Source organism: Drosophila persimilis, unplaced genomic scaffold (genome assembly GCF_003286085.1).
Source record: "Drosophila persimilis strain 14011-0111.01,24,50 unplaced genomic scaffold, DperRS2 tig00000000-arrow-pilon, whole genome shotgun sequence".
Taxonomy (NCBI): domain Eukaryota; kingdom Metazoa; phylum Arthropoda; class Insecta; order Diptera; family Drosophilidae; genus Drosophila; species Drosophila persimilis.
In genome coordinates, this window is record NW_020825288.1 from 26,597,771 (window position 1) to 26,612,580 (window position 14,810).

General features: G+C 50.1%; 4 protein-coding genes across 5 annotated transcripts; 3 read left to right on the forward strand and 1 right to left on the reverse strand.

The window, feature by feature from the left end:
* Positions 1–857: 857 nt before the first annotated feature.
* LOC6594406 (putative inner dynein arm light chain, axonemal) lies at positions 858–1,825 on the forward strand. The gene is made up of 2 exons (XM_002019316.2): positions 858–1,298; positions 1,353–1,825. The coding sequence occupies exons 1-2, from the start codon at positions 929–931 to the stop codon at positions 1,730–1,732; spliced, it is 750 nt and encodes a 249-aa protein (XP_002019352.1). The 5' UTR covers positions 858–928; the 3' UTR covers positions 1,733–1,825.
* Positions 1,746–11,549, reverse strand: LOC6594407 (RNA helicase aquarius). The gene is made up of 7 exons (XM_026986832.1): positions 11,381–11,549; positions 10,498–11,316; positions 4,717–5,751; positions 4,190–4,653; positions 2,897–4,112; positions 2,387–2,755; positions 1,746–2,324 (listed from the first exon to the last, which is right to left on the reverse strand). Exons 1-7 carry the CDS (start codon positions 11,492–11,494, stop codon positions 1,836–1,838), a joined length of 4,506 nt encoding a protein of 1,501 aa, XP_026842633.1. The 5' UTR covers positions 11,495–11,549; the 3' UTR covers positions 1,746–1,835.
* Positions 7,322–10,490, forward strand: LOC6594408 (probable G-protein coupled receptor Mth-like 5). Of its 2 annotated transcripts, none has more exons than XM_026986843.1 (6): positions 7,322–7,830; positions 8,854–8,978; positions 9,041–9,211; positions 9,279–9,460; positions 9,520–10,023; positions 10,088–10,490. In XM_026986843.1, exons 1-6 carry the CDS (start codon positions 7,482–7,484, stop codon positions 10,344–10,346), a joined length of 1,590 nt encoding a protein of 529 aa, XP_026842644.1. In that variant the 5' UTR covers positions 7,322–7,481; the 3' UTR covers positions 10,347–10,490. The 2 variants fall into 2 exon arrangements, with proteins under 2 accessions (XP_026842644.1, XP_002019354.2); XM_002019318.2 differs by having other exon boundaries at positions 9,523–10,023.
* A 543-nt stretch (positions 11,550–12,092) lies between the features above and the next one.
* On the forward strand, positions 12,093–14,784 carry LOC6594312 (sphingomyelin phosphodiesterase 4). The gene is made up of 6 exons (XM_002019319.2): positions 12,093–12,164; positions 12,223–13,337; positions 13,406–13,675; positions 13,741–14,038; positions 14,095–14,355; positions 14,419–14,784. The coding sequence occupies exons 1-6, from the start codon at positions 12,132–12,134 to the stop codon at positions 14,722–14,724; spliced, it is 2,283 nt and encodes a 760-aa protein (XP_002019355.1). The 5' UTR covers positions 12,093–12,131; the 3' UTR covers positions 14,725–14,784.
* The last annotated feature ends 26 nt before the right edge of the window (positions 14,785–14,810 follow it).

The window sequence follows — 14,810 nt, forward strand, 5'->3', positions numbered from 1 at the left end:
GCCCATCTTGAGATGGATATTTTTCCGATCCTGATCGGATGAGAAATGACAGAGTAATAGTGGCCACTGATCGCACAAGAAATTGTAGAGGAAAGTAAGTACGTATGAGGGCGGAAAGTATCCTTTATCCTTGACAAAGATGCCATCGAGGATGTTGCACCAATCACAACACGACATGCCGCGCCTTGATCAGCCCGTAAATAGTCAAAAAAATATGAAAATTGAATCCGACGTCAAATAGCGAAAACAAGGGAATTTCGAAATTCGATACTAGGCGAACAGAAATCAGCAGTAAGCAACTTTAGCGAATGCCAAAAATTGTTGCATACTTTTGGGGTTGAACAATTCGTGGGGAAAATGCAATACGCTTTGTTTTTAAAACCATTGACCTTCTGCTGATTTCTGTTTGCCTGGTAGCCCAGATCTGAAATTCCAGTTTTCTGCCTTGTGAGAGTTCGCAAGTCGAGGGTTGTTGTTCTACAAAAACAATAATAATTTTTGTTGTTAAACAACAATAATATGCAAATCCGTTATTTGTGATTCCTTGATCGGCAGAATACCATCAGATCTTTTGCAATCAGTTACAATAAGGATAATTATAATGAGGATATTAATTTTTTTCTACTAAGATGTTTCAACTATTCAACCCTTGTCAGTTTCAACCTTTTTCAACCAATCCCATTTTTTCTTTGTTGCGACAAACGAGTAAACAGAAAAGGCTTCCCAGCTCCTGCACGTTGCTAGCCGGCACAGGGGAAATAACAAACCGAAACCCCTGGGAGAATTTCCCTAGCAAAGGCATTTCCGATTTTTCAATCAACAAACTTTTTGAATACAACACGACACATAACAAGTCTTTCTCACATTTAAGATACATTAAAGATTTTCAGCAACAAATAGAAATTATATTTGAAAGAATCGGGCCAAGATGGATGAGCTAGAGATTACTAGTGTGGGCCAGTTCCAGACGCTGGTCCGCTATAACAATCCAGTGCTGGTGGTCAAGCATCCGGAGAAAAAGGGGGCTCCGCTGACGGAGTTGGAGATGAAACGTCCCCAGACAGCGGGTGCTCTACTAGATACCAAGCGGGAGACCGAAGAGATATTGAACTCGATTTTGCCGCCGCGTTGCTGGGAGGAGGATGGTCAGTTGTGGCAGCAGTCTGTGTCCAGCACCCCGGCCACTCGCCAGGATGTCATCAATCTACAGGAGATGCTGGACACTCGCCTGCAGCAGACGCAGGCACGCGAGACGGGCATCTGCCCAGTTCGCCGTGAGCTCTACTCGCAGTGTTTTGGTAAGCTAAAATCCCTAAAATCTCCCTGCGGCAATTAATATGTATTCCTTGCAGACGAGATTATACGCCAAGTGACCATCAACTGCTCGGAGCGCGGACTGCTGTTGCTGCGTATCCGTGATGAGATTGCCATGTCCATGGAAGCCTACGAGACGCTCTACTGCAGCTCCGTAGCGTTTGGCATGCGCAAGGCATTGCAGGCCCATGAGGAGAAGGAGATGCTGCGCGATCGCGTCAAAACCCTGGAGATGGAAAAAGAGGCTCTGGAGGAGATTATCGCCGACATGAAGCTAAAACAGGAGCAGGCCGAGCGCCGCAATGCCGAGCTGCGTGCTTCCGAGGAGAAGAAGTTTACCGAGGAGATCACCTTCCTCAAGAAGACCAATGCCCAGCTGAAGGCACAGCTGGAGGGCATCACTGCGCCCAAGAAGTAGTGATTCTTTTAACTTAATGTGTGTGTGTGGGTTCTTGCATTTGTGCTTAAACATTGTTGGAAATTATTGAAATTATATTATTGAAGCAACTAAGCAGATCTGCCTAGAACTCTGCCTCAGGCACCTTTTCCGATGATTCCTGGCGAGCCTTATCGAAGGCTTCTTCCTGAACCTCCTGCTGTGGTTGATCCTGGCTCTTCTCTGGCTCTGGCTCTGGCTCATCCATAGCGATCTCGTTGAGTATGGGCGTGGGCTTGAAGACCTCTGGTGCCTTCTTTCCAGCGGGTGCTTCCTTGGCCGCCCGCTTTTGGGGGGGCTCCTCAGCGACTTCCTCTGGGACAGCAGCTCCCTCGTCATCATCATCATCTTCGTGAGGCAATTTATTACGCATGGCCCGCAACTCCTCCTCTGAGGGCAGAGTGTCCTTTAGATCTTCCATTTTGGCCATATACTGCTCGTACACGTACTGCGCCATCTCAGACATGTTTTCCACGGATTTGAGGGACTTGGCGGGCACTGTATCCGTGGACAATCGTTCCGTGGGGTAGCTATCGCCGGGAACCAGTACCAACTTCAAAGATCGCTGTGTCAGCTGTAAGGGATTAAATGTATAATACAATAATCCTTCATTAAGTTTCGTGCAGGCTTACTCACCAGCTTGAAGGTGTTCTGCAGTTCTAAGCAGTTCTTAAACAGCGACACTCGACCAAAGACATAGAGGCCGAGGCGCGCTCGACTCATAGCCACCACCAAACGCCGCACATCGCGCAAATGTCCCACCGCCTTGGTGCGGACCAGCGAAATCAGGATGTAGTCGTTCTGCTGGCCCTGGTACTTGTCCACGGTCGTGATCTTGTGCGGCCAGCCAATGAGTGGATTATTGCCACATCTGGCGCCGATCACGTCGCGTATGAGATGCTTCTGGCCGTTGTAGGTGGTCAGAATGGAGACCTTTTCTGCAGGATAGCCAAGCAGACGCATGTACATATACACCGCCACGACGTACTCCGCCTCTGCCAGATTCTAATGAAAGAAAATATGGATTTAGTAATGCGTTTGTGCAACGAAAGATGGTATTGGATGTACAACTAAGAGATTATACCAAGGACGTGCCCAGAGGGGAATAACCTTTCGGGATGCTTATTTAGTTGGGATGATTCATACCTGATAAAAATAGGGATTGGGTTCGCTCTCGCCGACGCCCTTGAAATCCTCCACATTGATCAGCTGATAGTCGTGGGCGAACCCTGGATTTGCCTGCTTGTACTCGTCCCGCTCAAAGATGTGCTGCAGATCCTCTAGCTTCTTGTAGCGCCACTTGTACAGCGAACAGATGCTGGCCCGCGCACGTCCCTGTCCATCCAGATCGACGGTGGGAACGCCGAGGCGCACCAGGCGGGTGAAGAGGCTCTGCTCCATGTTGGAGTACTTCTGGAAGGCCATGTTCTTGATCACAGGCGGGAGCTGGTGATGGTCGCCAATCATGATCCAGCGCTTAAGGCGATTCAGGCCATCCAGGGGATTCTGCAGCAGCAGGGGAATGAACGTCTCGATCTCCAGGATCTGCGCTGACTCCTCCATCAGGATGTTGTCATAGCGGAAGCCCAGATTGACCAGTTCCTTGCGCTTGAGCGCCGCATGGGTACAGGTCATGGCAATGATCTTGGCCTCCTTCACGAGCAGGTACTTGGAGCGGTCCAAGCCCGTGCGCAGCAGCTCAAAGGCGCGAAACTCCTCCAGCTCTGTGAATATGTCAGAAATGTAGCGGAAGTTTGACTCGGCTGTGGCCAGGAGGTCCTCGTATGTGGATCCCTTGAAGAGTGGCTGTGGGGCATCCGCAAAGAACTTGCCAAAAGGGAAATCCTTCTCGAACAAAGCCCTCAGCTTGTCCAAGTCCGCCTCCTCCTGGTGAATTCTGATCTGGTCCTGAAACTTCTCCCAGCGTGCCATCACATTGTACAGATAAAAGTATCCAGCTGTCTCGCACGTGTAGGCATTGTCACCGCTCACGCCGAGGGCCTCCTGGAGACGCTGCACCTGGTTCAGCAGATCCATGCGCTTGGCCAGCACATAGTTCACGCGCCCATAACGGCTGTAGTCCTTCTCCGTCTCCAGGGCCTCCTCGCCATGACCCAGACGCAGCAGATGTCGCTCATCAATGTCCAGCGCCATGATCTTTTCGAACAACTGATTCAGCGCCTGATTGGAGTGCGTGACAATCAGGGTCCGCTGGTTGGGCTGATTGTGGTAGATGTTGGAGATGATCTGGACGGCCACATCGGTCTTTCCTGTGCCGGGGGGACCCACCACCAGTGTCAGACCCGGCTGCATGCCAGCGCGAATAGCCTCGATCTGTGTGGGCGTAAAGCGAATGGTGTTTCTAGGAAAATAAGGGACGAAGGATGGAAGAGGGAAATGAAATGAAAATGGAAGAATTAAACCCTTAGATTTACTCACTGTTTGGGCTTGTCGCTGGGATAAGGTCCCCTGGCCTCGTATTTATAGGGCTGCACTACAATCGATTTGCTTACAGCCGCCTCCAGCTCCTGTTCATTCTTCTCTTTCTCCTCTCCATCACTATCCTTTTGCACGGGCACATCCTCAAAGATCAGACGATAGGGTGGCAGTCGGCTCTTCTCTGGGAGCTCGCACTTGAGCTCGTAGCTGGGGAAACTCCCCTTCAGGTGTTCGTAGTCCAAGAAGGTGTCGTTAAACTCCAAACTGCGCTCCTGATTGGGCATGTTGCTGTAGTGGGCAGCCCCCGGATCGCCATATCCGAGGAGTATGTCGTGCAGCCAGGGCGGCACCACGCATTCTGTGTTCATCAGATGGCGAATGGTCTCCAGGACTGCCTTGAAGTTGTTCTCCTTGGGTTTGCGACGCATAAGGATGTTGAAGCTCTCGTAGACATCATCGCCACCCTGCAGAGGGAAGGCTTAGCATTAAAGGATTACTGGGAAAGATTAGAGCAAGGTTCTACTTACATCCTGCAGATCGTCCATGTCCAGGCGATACTGATTCGAGTCTAGCCACACACGATAACAGCGCTGCTCTCCCGGCAGCTGGGGTCGCGGCTCGGGCCCATCTTCGACAACACGACCATTGGCATCCAGCATACCTTCAACCTCGCAGCCCCGCACACTTACAAGCCCCACCTGTGGGATGAAGGGCTCACGGGGATTGTATTTGGTGCCATAAGGCTGTGTGGGTTTCACGGTGATTAGGAAACAAACGTCGTGCTTGCGCAGGTTCTCCCACTCGGTCTTGATCTCGCGACGCACGGAAAGGGTCACGCCCACGTCCGCTCGCACTCGCGAGGGCTTCTTCTCCCCGATATGCGGCTTGGCCACCTCCACGACAGCGAAGCTGGCGATGGGTAGGGCCATGCGTGCCCATCCCCCGAAGACGACGTCACCGTCCTCCGACTGCCAGGGCAGCATGCGGCTGACGGCATCCTCGATGTCCTGCCGGATCTCGTAGGTGGACTCCAGGCGGAAGAGATTGAAGTTGCGCAGGAGGTAGTCGTGGAGCGTGAGGAACTGCAGATTGAGCTTGGGCAGGGCTAGGCAGCTGTCGCCTGTGTAGTACTCCGAGGGCACCACATTCTCATCCCAGACCACTTGCTCCGTGGGGTACAACGGCATCTCGTTGAGGGCCTCCAGCTGGGAGCAGCGCTTCTCGTGTCGCGTGATCAGCAGCTCCCGCAGGAAGGCCTCATCGAGGCGGTGCCACTCGAACGGTGCGGCCACCTCCTCTGGCACTAGGTTCAGAAACGTGGCGATCTGCTTCAGCCCCTCCCCATCCAATCCCCCAAAGTGCTGCTCCAGCGACTCCCGATTATCCACGGTGGCTACATTGGATAGGGCGAACACGCGCAGACTGGGAAACTTGGCGAACACTGCCCGCTGCAGGGAAGTGATCTTCTTGTAGTGCAGCTGGGTCATGTCGTGATCGGTGAGGGAGTTCCCCGTCACATCATTGATCTCGAAGCGGGTGTAGAACTTTAACATGTCGAGGAGCTGTAAATGGGAGGAGTGTATCGGTTATTTATGCGTTAGATCATCAATTGTATCGAAATCCCCATCGTCTACCCCCGTCACCCGCTGAACCGCTCCTGAGCGATACGCCATGCGCGAGCATTGAATGGAACGAGTTTCGTTGTTTTACTACCTGCCCTCGTGAATTCTCTCTCTCTCTACGGCTCTCTCCGACTCTCTCGGACTCTCTTTTAAGTTCTGTCACATCAACTACAGGTATCGCAAGTCAAAGTAAAGCCAAAGCCGGTCTGCCCCCTCATAAGGTCGATACGTCATCAGTTTGGGCAATACAACTCCCATACATACATACATAAGTATTTAATATTTGCGTGTGTTAGTTGAATCGCTCTCTCGGGCTAGATTGTGAGAGCGAGAGAGTGCTAATTAAGCAAGGTGAAAAAAATGCGGGTCTGGCTCTAAAGAGCAAGCGGAAGTCCTTATGGGGGAGCAAAAGCAGTTATATCGGAGGAAATTCGACGCCGTTCAGGAAATTCAATACCAAATCAGGATTTCTGAAGGTTAGCTGAAGGGTGTCCCACCTTCCGAGTGCATTCTGATTGAACAGCGCAAGGCGAAATCGCCTCCCTCCACTCCTTTCATAAGCGTGTTTTATGGGAGGTGTGAGAGGACAAGGGGACAAGTACCATTCACAGCATTGAAAGACAAGCCACGCGCGTCGCGAGGCTACAGGCTGCAGGCTACAGGCGAGAGTGCAGTTGTCTCGCTTGCATGGGAATGCAGCGGCATCTTATCACACCATCGCCATCAAATAGCATCCTGTTAATAGAAGGGAGGGTGGAATTACACATACACACACACACACACACACACACACATGCATCGTGCATTCCCTCTGCAGGTTCCTGGTTTGTCTTTCCAGACTGCCGCCCCGCCTGCTCCAATTGATAATTTCCGTCGCTTCATTTAAACAAAAACACTAGCTGAAGAGGGGAGCAGGAAAAGAGAAAGGAAAGAGGAGAGAGCAAAGCCCTGCTTCAACTTTTTATACCCGATACTCAGAATGAGAATAGGGGTATATATGGTTTGTGGTGAAAATGGACCCCCTAAAGTATATACAATACATATATGTATTCTTGATCAGCATCAATTTGCATCAATAGCATTTCTCGCACGCCCTCCCTGTCGTTAAATTTTAGCGCCGTCTGGCGGAGGAGAGAAATACTGATTATGCATCGGGTATAAATGTAGAGTTGCGGTCGCAGCAGCAACTCCCAATGTTCACCCTCCTTTTTGTTGTGTCTCGGTGGTTGCCGACTGCGCTTCGTACAAGGCATATTATATTAGAAGGTAAGGCAGCAATGCAAGCGAAACTAGGGGCAGAGAGATTTATATGAGCTCGTCAGAGACCGGCACACCTTACCATTCATTGTATATACCTTGAACTTTGCCGCTCTCTCTTTCTGCAGTCACTAGAAAGCCAGAGCAGAAGCAGCTCATTCAGCCGTCGACTTTTGAATTCGAATGTTCTCTCTTTTACCGCGAAATTCGAAATTCCGATTCGAATAAACATTTAAATACAGAGGAAATAAAACCCTCACTGTTTTTATGGTTAATCTGAGACACAGTCAGTCCCACCTTTCAGCAGCTACAGTTGTGCGTAGATAAAGTCGACAAAGAGTTTTTGCCTTAGTGTCTTGGCATAAACGTCATGATCTTGACTTTTAGCCGGCTTCAGACTGAGAGACACCTTGATGACGCATCTGTTGTCCAACACAGATTCACATAAACCCGCGGTTACCTGTGTACCTCTGTCTCTGTCTCTGTCTCCGTCACCGTCACCCTGTCTCCCTGTCTGTGTTTTGAGTCTGTTTTGTGTGCGAAAGATGCTTGTGAAAACGCTTGGCGCGCAAAAATGCAGCTGCTGCTCTGTATATGTTCTGATGCTACTGCTGCTTCTGGTACCATCCCGAGCGATGGCCCATATAAGCAGCGGATCTTCAGGCCCAGCTCCAGCCGATCCCGGTCTGGTAATGGTCAACAAATGCTGCGAAAAGTTTGAGATACACGTGGATAGCGAGTGCCAGCAGGTCAACCAAACGGGTGAGTGCTCCTGCCGTTCCCATCCCCCCACCCTGCCCCCACTCACACACACGCAACGAGGTTGTCTTGGCAACCGGAGTTGGCCATTCAACTCTATGGATTTTCCCCCCTCTGACATGCATACTACACCAGCAAAACATATGTGTGGCCAACATTTTATGGCCCATTTGTTGGCTATCAGTAGATCAGTGGAACGTAGCCAGTGCCTCCTTCTCCCGCTCTGAAATGTTTTGAAAACAAACACAGAGAGGGGCTGTGGATGTGTGCCTGCAATCCTGCTGGCTGCTGCTGATGATATGATATGATTTATGCGGCGAGGCATGGCTACTGTGTGCAGTAAGTGGCTTCTTACTTAGGTAAAGGGGGGCGGCTTTCAAAGAGGAAATGGGTTGGTTATTAAGTTTAAAAGATGGGAAATCTTTGAAAGTGATACTGAATGTTATCATGGTTCGAAGATAAATCATAAAAGACGAAAGATATTTATGATTCTTTAGACTTTAGAGGCTTCTAGGGCTCTGCTCATGACAAAAGCATTCCTAAACTCATTCTGTATTCAACATTGGAACCATTGCCATTGATGTGACACATATGTATGTAGGAAAAGTGCTACAACAAAGATGAATCATTAACAATTAGTCCAAACAATCGCACACTGATCTCATCTGAGGATTAGTCAATGACCGAAGATTGGAAGAGTGCAGCACAGTCTAGTTTCCGTGTACTTCTGATTAGCATATCAAAAGGAATGGGTGAATGCATCCTATCTCTGTGGCAATTGGAGGAGAACAGATCCCCCCACAAATCGCAAACTGAAAGCCAGCTGAGAGACGATGATGGAATGGCATGGCATGGGAGCACGTTGTTTTCATGCAGTCTAAATATTTATAGAAGTGTAGATTTCCCCTCGATCCCCGGATTGTAACAAAGGCAGACTCTTGAAGTGTTCTCTGTTCTGTTTTCCAATTGAAGAATCTCTCTCTCTCTCTGTCTCTGTCTCTCTCTCTCTATGGCATCCATTTGCAGACTACTTCCAGCCCATGTTCACCAGCTATGGTGGTGACCAGAACCGGCCCGTGCGCTTCAAGTTCATCATTGGCATTCCCAACTGCGGTTCCATGCAGATGTGGCCCATCTATCACTATGCAGGGGTGAGTACTCTCTCTGTCTCTCGTTTTTTCCATAGACTCTATAGACTCCCTGTTCTTTTCAGAGCTCTGATAAGCTGGTGCTTCTGGACGATGGCAAGCTGAGGCACTACACAAACGCCGAAGACGAGGCCGCCGAGCAGCGTGGCGTGCAAACAGACTACGAGGATGACATAGGTGGGAGAAGGGAGCCGCTCTATCATGACTACGATCAGGGACTCTACTGCATAGATAGGGTATAGGGCTTATAAAACACTCCACGCCCTCCTCCTTCTATTCTAACCAATAATTTACATTCTTTAGGCCACTTCTAGCACGGGCGAGGAGCATGTTCTGTTTGCCAAAATCTGTCTGGCTAAGAAGGAGATCAAGTGGAGCGACTCGAATTTTCTGCTGCGCAAGATTCTCAATCCCATCTTCCATGGAATATCGCTGATTATCCTGCTGGTCATAGCCATTATCTACTTTATCCTGCCTACCCTCAGGTTAGCTCTGCTGCCTGAACTCTGACCCCATTCATGCTTTAATTGTTGCTTCCGTTCAGCAGAGATTTAGTGGGTAACATTGTGACCACAATAGCCGTGTGTCTGATGGTCAGCCAGGCGGCGGACCTGGTGCGAATTTTTACAGAGCTCACGAATCACGTAAGCTTCATTGTAGCGGACATCATCCTGTGCTTCAGCCTACTGGCCGCATTCTTTTGGCTGAACAGCTTTGGCTACTACATCTGGAAGACCTTTCGCTCGAGGAACGTTTTCCTGCGCGTCACCGATGGCAGGAAGTACTGCTATTACTCCGCCTACGCCTGGGGCTGCACAGGCACAATGGCAGCCCTGGCGGTATTTGCGCATTTCTTCCTCGATGCCGATTCGTACAAGCAGGAGCAGATGGTGGGCGAACAGGAGACGATTGGGTGGCTAGGCATTTGCATATTCTTTGCCCCCATTGCATGCACCATCGTTGTGAACACATTCTTCTATGTGACCACCAGGAAGCTGATCAACAGACGCACCGTCTACGGACGCATTGCCCACAAACTGAAGGCCAAGTGAGTAGCTCTAAATCGTACATAATCGTTCATATAAGACAATATTTCCTTCTACGTCTTGCAGCTTCATAATGTTTTCGCTGATGCTCTTGGTCATGTCCGTGGCCTGGCTGTTCCTCATTATGTCCTGGCTGCAGCTAGATGGTCTGCTCTATGCCCACATTGTGGTCAATGCCCTGCAATGTCCGCTGCTGCTCTACATATGTGTGCTGCGGCAGCGCCATGTGACGTTTCTGCTGAAGAAATCCTGCTGCTACAATGAGCCACCCTCCACAAACGACTGGGGCGACGAGCTGCACTACATGAACGGCAACGACTACTGAGAATATTTAGCCACCGACTCGGGTTACGTCTAGGATATAAGCTCTAGCGTCGCTAAGTGTTGTCTCGTAGATTAGCAATGTAAAACATTGAGATTTTTGTACTTAAACTTAACTAATTTATGATTAAAACCAAGAAAAGTCTGACACATACCTGCCCAAACAGCTTTCCCTCCTCGCGACGCACGAGCGGCGACAGCAGAGCCCTCACAATAAGATGACAGTCATCTAGGACGGTGTTGAAGAAGCGCCGCGTGGGCAGAAGGGCCTCCAGATCAATGATGAACTCGAGAAAGCGCTCGCAGTAGTGCACCAGACCGGGTTTGATCTCCCCCTCGGCGGGAATGCTCTCGAGTATGTCAAGGAAGTCGATGATGAGGTTCTGCATAAAGTACCGCTCCCACAGGACTTCCGCCTTGGGTTCCTTGTCTTTTTTGAGCAGGCGTTTCCAGTATTTCCGCCACTTGGGCACCTCACGCAGCTCCTGCTCTCGACGGCGGGGCTGCAGGCAATGCCACATGGAGAGGGATACGAGACGCTTGGCCTGCTCACGACAAATCTCGATCTCCATACTGTTGAAGCAATGATTGAGGAACATCAGTAGGGCCGTGCGTTCACGCAACGTGCTTCTGGCTTCCTTCGCCCCTTTATCCGGCAGACACGACTCCAGAACGTGGCGGAAAAAGTCTGGATACTGTTCTGGTTTCTCCTCGAACACATTCCACACTTGAACGCGTTCACGAAACTTCTCGTTGGCCATGATCACAATGGACATGAGGTGGGCATGTGTCGCTGACTCTCGTTTGTAATTTGGCCACAGATACTGCTCCAAATACTGGCTGAACTCAAGCATGTTGATGCGTCTCGCTCTGTGGGTGCCTCCGATTTCCTCATTGTAGATGCGTTCAATGACTTTCGCGCTGTAAGGCAAATGCTCAGCCTTTGTGTCCGGCGACCAGTACTGCGATGCAACCTATTAATGCCGATTGTTATTAGTTTTTAGCGGCATGAAAGCGCCTGTCCAGAGGAGCACCCACCTGCCATATGACGTCGGAGCTGAATTGGTCTAACGTCAGAGCGCCGGCCTTTTCCTTCGACTTATTACTACTGTCCTTGGCTGTTTGGGCTCGGGTTTGGCTCCTGCGCTTCATTTTTCCAGCAAATTTCTTTTTTCTAATAACTTTGCCGGCTGCCGTGTGACCCGCGGATTTATTTATACTGCCTACCCTCAGAAATATACCAGTACTATCGATTTATCGTTGAAATATACCGACCGACCCTCAGAAATATACCAATACTATCGATGTATCGTTAAAATATACCGACCGACCCTCAGAAATATACCAATACTATCGATGCGTCGTTCAAATATACCGCCTACCCTCATAAATATACCAAAATATACGGTCTCATTGTAAAAATATACCGTAGAAATACTGACGAATTCATGTTCTATTATACATATTCCTCGTTTTTGATATTCCGTCAAATATTACTAGCTAGATAGAACATTTAGCCATGCCCACATAATTTTATCCTATTGATGAATAAACTTTCTTCAAGACTGGCTAGTTTTTAGTCCTTGCTTTTATTGTATTTTGGCTTAAACACGGTTTGCAAATTAATGTTGTCAACCTGTTCGAAGAGAGCCGTACTCGATCCAAGATCGGCTATCGATACAAATTGCAATTCCGCTTGATAGTATCGATAATATCGATAGCTAAATGTTTTTAAAGTCCATTTAATTGTTAGTCTAAAGTAAGCATATTGCGCCTAAAGGACTCCAAAATGATGACAGCTATACCACCCGAGAACATACTCGTAAGTAGACTAGCATGATTAGGATGTATTTACTGAATTTGGTGAACTGCAATTCCAGAACCGCGTTCTGTCTGCGCTGCGGCTGTCCCCATTGGAGCGGGTGAGAGATCTGTTAATGCTGATGGAACGGTGCTCGCTGCGAGAGCTGCAAGAAATATTCCCCCACATTGTGCATTACATATTCGGGGTAAATGGGAATCCGCTGGGCTGGGGACTGCGCACGACGACACCGGAGAGCGGGATGAATGTGTACAAGACGCTGGAGCAGTTCTTTGGCGTGTGCGGCCCCTGGATGATCGTGTGCCACAGGCTGCTGGCCGAACAAGCCAAGTTCGTGATAGACATCAGCCTGTTGCCGGTGAAACTGGTCACAATGCTGCAAACCGGCCAGAGTCCGATGTTCTATTCGGATCTGCTCAACATCGATCCAGAGAAACACCAGGTGTCAACGCTCTCCCTAAATAGCTTCGACTTCTACATGCTACACTTCGTGCTGCATGGTCTACAGCCACTGCACAGCATCGATCCCGTCGCAATGCAGATCCACAATACGCGAAGCAAGACCGTGTATCTAATGCTCGTCAGCGAGTATCTGAACAACTTTCTGCCTCTGTTTCCTGATGCCCGCATCGAGCCGAGCTACTTCAGTGGCGGCGTCAAGGCGCCGCAGCCCTTACCCACACAGTCGCTGCAGCCGCAGCGCCAACCGCGCTTCATAAGGATACCTAGCTCCTATCGCAATGGCAACAGCTCTGGCGGTGGGAGTGGCGGCCCGGGAGGCGGCAACATCTCGCCACAGTCGATGTCAGCCAGTGTCAGCGCGGCCCGCAACTATGCCTGGCGCTCAGAGTCGGTCCTTCACTTCTTTGTGGACATCTGGCTGCGCTACGACGTGGAGTCGGAGCATCATCTGCCCGGCAGCGACTGGGTGCGCGCTGTCCGCACCTTAGTCAAGCAGATTCACTTCTTCGCCAGCACGGCCCCGGTGGATCCTACCTCACTCTGTTCGCTGCGCAAGCTGTCCCTGAGCATGGTCAAGGGGCGCATATATGCCTTCCTGTCGGGTCTTATAGATCGCTGGCCGCTGGACAGCTCACTGCTGGTGGTCCTGGAGCTGTGGTTAAGCTATATCCAGCCATGGCGATACACTATGGCCATCCTCAACAGCAGAGAGTGAGTAGGGGCAGCTCTTACGAGGTTGAAAGATTGAAACCATGAATATCCTTTTGCTTCTCTTTTAGATCCGGCCAAAGCTACAAGCCGGCCATAACTTCGGCCTACGATGCATTCATCATGGACAATCTGATCGTTTACACGCATATCTTCATGCAGCTGCTGCCGCAATTTGGACGTCTCGATTACACCGTGTACCGTAACTGCCAAATGCTGAACCGCCTGGCCATGACGTTTGGCGATCAGAATCTGGCAGACCGTTTGCAGCGCTTCGAGCGTTTACACTCGGGAAATTCCTATGGCTTCGACTCGCCTCATCGTCAGACGCACTTGCTGAGGTTGGTGTACATTTCGCTGTAAATTGAATGCCCCTTCTAATTTGAATATTTGTGCATTCCTCAAGCAAATCCCTGCCGCAGAGCGCCCAATGGTCGAGCATGCCCAAACTCTTTAGCGACACCATGCGCGCGGACATGGAGAACTTTCTGTTTGTTATCAGCATGGCCCGGAACCAGGTGCTGCGGGAGGTTTCGCGCCTGCGAATGGAGATCTTGGAGAAGCAGCGTTTGGAGGGATTCCTCAAGAACTTTTTGCACAGGATGTGGAACGAGCCGAGCCAGGACGAGACGCTGCTGGCCGATGTGTCGCGTGTGCCGGAGGTTCTGCGCCAGTGCATCGATCACCTCTGTCGAGCATTTAATGTGAGTGCCGCATCCATACGCCTTGCTTTTTTCCTTTTTAAGTCTTCCTCTTGTAGTTGGATCAAGCCAATCTCTCCATGCATGAGACGCTACCTGAGGAGTGTACGTTGCCGACCTCCATCTCGGCGAATAATCGCAGCTTCTTCAATACCAGCGACTCCCTGCTGGACACCTCAAGGTTGAACCCACGGCAGATGTCGATGAATGCCTCCAACTTGACAGCTGCCATCGATCCGGCGCTCTTGCCCATCCAGACCGGCGAGATCACGTATTTAGTCAGACGGCTGCACAGAATATCGGATGCAATTAACCAGAAGGTGCGTTTCCACAGGAATTCTCTTCTTTCCGAATCCCACCTATAGCGTTCTTTTTGCTTTTAGTATAAAATCCAATTGCAATCCAGCTATGAACGTCAGGACTACTTTGGAAGCTTGACGCGCCAACTGCTCCTGGCCCCCATGATCGAACAGTGGTTCGATAAGCGGGACGGCAACACGGACATCAGGGAGAGGACGGTCACGGCTCGCATCTCCCTGCGGCCGCTCGCCTCCAAGTTCCTTCTGTCCGTTGTGGCCTGCTTTATGGTCCTGGGATTCCTGTTCCTGGGATCGGCCCTGAAGGGTCTTGGCACCCTCGTCGCCCTGTTCATGGGCTACGTCCTGCTGATGGCTATTTGTTCGCCCTGAATTATTGTTTGAAGTCTGAAATTTATATATTTGTATAAAACTAAAGCGAAACTACGATTACGACTACGATTAGGATTAGATGAACT